Here is a 6,037-nt window from a genome sequence, read left to right as displayed (position 1 = left end):
CCCGAGTCCCCTGCATCGGCAGGCGGACTCTCAACCACTGCGCCACCGGGGAAGCCCCAGAGTCATATTTTTAATTGCTCTGCTCTTAAACCTGGGAGTGGGCACCTGTATTTTCACCCACTCAGCGTCCATTCCTCTCCTTTTGGTAACAGTGCCACATTTATCCCTTGGGGAGGCATCCAGGGGCTATCTGATGCAGTCTTAGTGGGCTGTCACTCAGGAGAGGAGGTACCCTCCTCCCTGGGCCAAGGTGTAGGACCAGCACAAGGGTGAGGGGAGTCAGGTGTCTAAGGCCCCCAGGGTGCAAAATTTAAGGAGGCACTCACTCTCAGGATCACACAAGTGCAGGATCAGCCTCGCCCTCATCCCAGCCCTGCAAGGGACCCAAGCTCAGCCAGCCCAACCCACCGGCAGCAATCTGGATCTTGAGAAGACCAGCTCACGGAGAGGAGGGGCATCCTCCTGGTGGTGACGGCCTGAGTGGGTTGCCCATCCACTCCTGGCTCCTGTCTTTTGGGAGGTCTAACTGTGAACCCTACACTCTCATTTTGTGTCGCTCATAACTGTGCATTAACTCCCCCTTCTGCGTAAGTTAGGCAAGGTTGATTTCTGTGGCTCTTAAGGAACACACTATGTGCTCTGGGGCATGTTGCCTGACGTTTCTGAGTCTCACTTACTCCATCTTGGAAATGGGGATTCGATGCTTAGCACTCCAGCTGGAAAACACAGCAAGTCCCTGGGTAAGGGACACCTCTAGGCATTGCTTCCCAGCCTTGGCTCCACATTGGCGTCACCTACTGAGACTTAACAGTCCGACGCCCAGGCTTGCAGACATTCAGAATCTCTGGGGTGGACCCACATAACAATGTTTTGTAAAGTTCCACAGGTGATTCCAGGGAGCAGCAAGGGCTGAGAACAACTGCTCTCAACAACTTGGGATTTCTGTGGGTAATTAGCAGCTCTACCTCCCCTGCAATGCCCTCGTGGCTCCTTGCCTGGGACTTGAGCAGCACATTAGCGTGGCCCCCATCCGGGCAGCAGGCAGATGGGAGGAGAAGCAAGAACCTCTTACCTCCATTAGGCCTCCCTTATCCCTGGGTTTTCAAGGATCCCAGCAGCAGCCTGGTGAAAGCCGGAGGGCTTAGTTCAAAATCCTCGGGCCGTTGGAGAGGCTTGTGTCCCAGAGCTGCTGAGGAGTCTGCGATCTCAGAGCCTAGGGCCATGGGAGAGGTCATTTGGGCCACTTCCTTGCAGGAGGCACTGGCAGGGGTGCTGGAATAGGCAGCAGGAGAGCTGGGTTCAAGTCTCAATCCTCAATATCAACCAGTGAACCTGGGCAAACACCAACAGCTGCAAAATGAACAGATATTTATTGAAGAATCATGGTGTGCAAGGCACCAAGCCGGTATCCTCACCGGGCACATCAAAGGACACTGATGGAGAGGATGGAAGTGGGACCCCAGAATCTGTACTTGTCAGTGGGCATCCAAGTGATTCTGATATTGGTGGGTTCTGGATACTGACCCTGAGGCTGAGTAATCCAGGTGATTCTGAAGAGGGAAGCAGAGTCGAGCGTCACAGCAGAAGGTGCTCTCTTCGGGAGGAGTGGCATGCTTTGGATGGTGAGACAAAGTGAGTAAAGCCAGACACTGACCTCAAGCAGTCCCCAAACATCAGGCCCTTAGTTTGCTCCACAGATACTTGATAGAGTAGGTCCTACAGCTGTGTAATATACATTCCAGCTCCTACATCTATTCCTCCACCAGTCTCTTAATGTGCCAGTTCTACATCGTCCTCTAGGACCGAGAAGTCCTTTAGATTTGCTTATAACCACAGTCCTCTGACACTTACATGCAGCTTTATGCAGTTCTCCCTCTCATCTATTATTTGAGCAATTCTTATAATTTCCTGGGGAAGGTGACAGGTTGCACTGATAATCCCTGTTTTCAGCACAAAACTCTCATGGTCACATGGCCAATAAGAGTCAGTAAGCAGAAGGGCCCAAATCCAAACTTGGACATTGGACCCTACATCCAGCGAGCCTAGACTAAGATTATCTGTCTGTCTCTCTGCTTGCTCATCCATTTGTCCATCATCCATCCATCCATCCACGTGTCCACCAATCCACGTGTCCATCCAACCATGCATGACTAACTTACTTTCATCTGCTTATTTCTGTCGTCTATTTAATATACTCATATATTTATATTTATCCATTTAACGCAATTTGGTATCTATAACAATCTGTTTATTGCAAATATTTATCAAGTCTGTCATGTGTCACACTCTCCCTATCTCCTGCTTTCACTCTCCACATACCTCATTTTCCCTCTGAATGCTTTCTCCTCTGACCTCTTTGCTGGACCCTTAGTCTGTGTGACCACAATTTCCATTTGCCTGTCTCCTAACCCACACTCTTCCCTGATCACTTGTGAGCCGACCCCTTGTCCTTCCATGACTGCCCCCACCTGGCTCCATTCCTCCCCATGCTAGACTCCAGGGAAATACTGATTGACTCGATGACTGGACCCCCAGCTGGGCTGTCTGCAACTCGGGGGCAAGGACGATGTCTCTTTCAGAGTTCCATCCCCCTCAGTTCTCAGTCTAGGGCTATGCACACGCTATGCATTTTGTTCACACTGGTTGGCTGGAATCTGCACTCCTTGGGAGTTGGAAGGGGCTTTTCAACTATTATTCATTCAACAAATCTTGCATAATTTTTCTTGCTAGATGCTCTTGCCAGGCATAGAGATTAATGAGTACAACCTTGTGGACAGATGGGGAGAGGGAAGCCCTGAGAAGGATAAGGGCTTCTTCATGGTCCCACAGCTGTGACAGAATCTTGAGGACAGTGAGGAAAACATTACTACTCTAGACCCAGACAGCTCCTGGGTCCCCCACAGAGCCAGATGGCATGTGCTAGAAGGTCCCCAGCGAGGACGTATTGGGAAACCCTGGGCTGCTTCACCAAGTCAAACCAGTTAGCCTCCATCAAGAGCCATGGGGAGCTGCCTTCCAGGTGGCAGGGAGAGCCTGAGTCAGCCCTTACTGCACAGATGACATCAGGATGACCAGGGGCTGGCAAGGGAGGGAGGGAGAGGCCCTGATGGCAAGCGAAGGGAAGTAGGGGACCTTAGCTGGATCCCAGGGTACCACACTCTTGATACGGGATATCTGAGCAATGAAGTCCAGCTCCAAGTGCCAAGGACACTCTAATTAGGCTGGACCTTCCCTCATTGCTGGAAATATCCTGCTCTCCCTGCCCCTACCTTATGCTAAAATTAGACTCATAAGATGTGATGTCAGAATTCATCTAGCTCAGAGGTTCTCAAACTTGAGTGAGCCCCAGAATGAGCTCCAAGCGTGAGGTGGAGCTATGTGTACTGCACGAAAAGACCCCAATACACACCACTGACTAAAAAAGTTGCAGAAGGACACACAACATACTGCTTTAACAACCCCCATTCCCACCCCCTTGAAACAAGCAAAATACCCAAATGCTATATATTTCCTACTGGTATGTATATATATATATATATATATAAATTAATTAATTAATTTTGGCTGCATTGGGTCTTTGTTGCTGCACATGGGCTTTCTCTAGTTGCAGCGAGCAGGGGCTACTCTTTGTTGTGGTACGCTGTTTTCTCATTGCGGTGGCTTCTCTTGCTGCGGAGCACGGGCTCTAGGCATGTGGGCTTCAGTAGTAGTGGCATGCAGGTTCAGTAGTTGTGGCTCGCGGGCTCTAGAGCGCAGGCTCAGTAGTTGTGGCACACAGGCTTAGTTGCTGTGCGGCATGTGGGATCTTCCCGGACCAGGGCTCGAACCTGTGTCCCCTGCATTGGCGGGGGGATTCTTAACCACTGCACCACCAGGGAAGTTCCCCTACTGGTATATTTATGTGTCAATGTAAGTATCTCGAAACGTTACACACGTAAATGATTATACTGTTTGCCTTTGGAGAAGGTATTGGTGGTGGCAGCAAAGAGGGCTTTAGCCTTAAATGTAACGTTTTATTATTTTAGAAGGAAAATATACCATGTATTATTTGTGTAAATGCAACACTTTACCCATTTTATCTGGTTGGAAGTCTGAGAATCTGCATTTTAGCAAAGTTTCTGTGCTTCTGTGGAGCTGATCCATGCACTGCACTTTGAGCAAAGCTGGTCTAGTCCCATCATTGTACAAATGAGTAAGCTAAGAGTCAGAGAAGGTCAGGAATTTGCCTAAGACCACACAGCATGGTAGTGACTGAGTTGGGACTTGAGCTCAGGATGTCTTACTCTCTTGTACACGGTGACATGAGGAGGCAACGCATGAGGAGAGAGGAGATGGGGGGTGGGCGTGGTTGTCCACAGGCAGCGTGTGAGCCGATGGGGCTCGGTGTACCACTGAGCTGGGATCGTTAGCAGCCTCTGTGAGGGACAGGGGTACAGGGATGGCGGTGGGGAAAGACGGGGAATCATTATCCATCTTTCTAACTTTCCCTTGAGCCACCCTGTTCTCAGCTCCTCTTCCTTTCTGGGTTTCCCTGCTCTTGTGCATCTGGCCTCTGAGGCCCTCCTGTTTCCATCAGTGGCAGTGGCTCCCCTTTGGACAGCCTGGTTGCTAGGTAACCTTGGGCCATTCTCTTCCCTCTCCTGACTGCCTCTTCTTCATCTCTCATCTATACAGTGGATGGACTCAGAGGTTCCCAAACCTGATTTTGCACCCTCTTGGAAGCTCATTTAAAAATGCAGAATGCTGGGCCCCTCCATAATGGGGGCAGTGGGACCTGGAACATGCACATTTTAACACCCTCAACGCTCTGTCCCTCCATGAGGCCTACAGAGTCTTAAGTTAGAAAACCGCTGTGCTGCTAGACTTTTTCCTCATGAGCAGCTCCCCCAGCACCCCCAAAGGAGCCTTGGGTGGCCTGAGGTCTGGCCTGTGAGGAGCACCTGCTGTGCTGAGGGATCCAGAGCGCCAGCAAGCCTGGTCCCCAGGAGACCTCTCTCCTTGCCACCCCCTGTCTAGTGGTTCCGGATTTCCTCCCTCGGGCTGGCCTCTTCCTCGCCTGGGCAGAATGTCTGGAATGTGGCTGCCGAGGGAGATGGGGCCGGTGGGGCTGCCAGAGCTACCTCCGGAATTCAGGCAGCAGAGAGCAGACTCCTGCCCCTGAGGGTCTCTGCCTTGCTGACCTGGAGGTGACCCAGCAGGACCTGAGCACCCGAGCAAGCGAGGAAGAGAAGGCCCTGAGCAGGCCAGGAAATCTCTCCAGGCCTCAGTTTCTGCATCCGTAATCATGTCCTACTCTCTACACGTGTGGCATTCTGGCACTCGCAAAACAATTTCACATCTATTCTTCCTCTGCACCTACCACAGTTCATTAGCACTATATGAAGACCTACCGGAAATTCATAGATGAATTAGACACCAAACTGATCCAGAACACTACCATTTTTCGCCTCAGGCACACTGCTTAGTTTTACTGATTCATTACCTTATTTAATCCTGACAACCCCTGCAAGATAAGAACCCCATTCGGCCACCCTCCATTGCCACCTCCATTTGGCAGATGAGGAAACTACTTCCCAGAGAGGTTAAGTAACTTGTCCAATGTCACACAGCTGCAAGATGGCAGAGCTGGGTTTGAATCCAACTGTCTAACATCAAGTTCAAACCGCCCCCTGTGCCCCACTCCCCTGACAAGTACAGCAAGGGGGAGGAGGACCACACAGTGGTATCCTGCCCTGACCTCACTGTCAGACCGGAACACAGCAATCTGTGCTCCACAAAGAGCACAGAAGCCCCAGCAGTTCATGGGGAGGTGTGGAGAGGGAGGCCAAGAGACGCTCCTGGATTGGGTAACCTTGTGATGGATCTGGTAGGTGCGGGCGGGATGGCAATCCAGGTAGACACACAGCATGAGCCAATGGAGGGTGATGGGCTGAGGTTGGCTGATCTGCAGAACCTGCTACCTCATCTGCTTGGCCCAGTGCGAAACGACCTTGGGTGAACCTCATTCAAAAGTTATTGGGGGGCTTCCCTGGTGGCG

General features: G+C 51.2%; 1 protein-coding gene across 2 annotated transcripts in view; it reads right to left on the bottom strand.

Moving 5' to 3' along the window:
• Window positions 1–6,037, bottom strand: part of LOC112402869 (proton-coupled amino acid transporter 1) — a 162,909-nt gene that overhangs the window by 2,749 nt on the left and 154,123 nt on the right. Inside the window, exon 11 of one of the 2 annotated variants that reach the window (XR_003003781.1) lies at window positions 1,073–1,350. Coding sequence is in view for 1 of the 2 variants with exons in the window: in XM_024750064.1 (XP_024605832.1) it covers window positions 1,307–1,350 (44 nt within the window). In the remaining variant the exon portion in view is untranslated. Of the gene's footprint in view, window positions 1–37; window positions 1,351–6,037 lie in introns of those variants that run through there. The other variant, XM_024750064.1, reaches the window with a different exon arrangement.

Source organism: Neophocaena asiaeorientalis, unplaced genomic scaffold, assembly GCF_003031525.2.
Source record: "Neophocaena asiaeorientalis asiaeorientalis breed wild unplaced genomic scaffold, Neophocaena_asiaeorientalis_V1.1 scaffold548, whole genome shotgun sequence".
Classification (NCBI taxonomy): Eukaryota; Metazoa; Chordata; class Mammalia; order Artiodactyla; family Phocoenidae; genus Neophocaena; species Neophocaena asiaeorientalis.
This window is presented reverse-complemented; position numbering and strand designations above follow the sequence as displayed.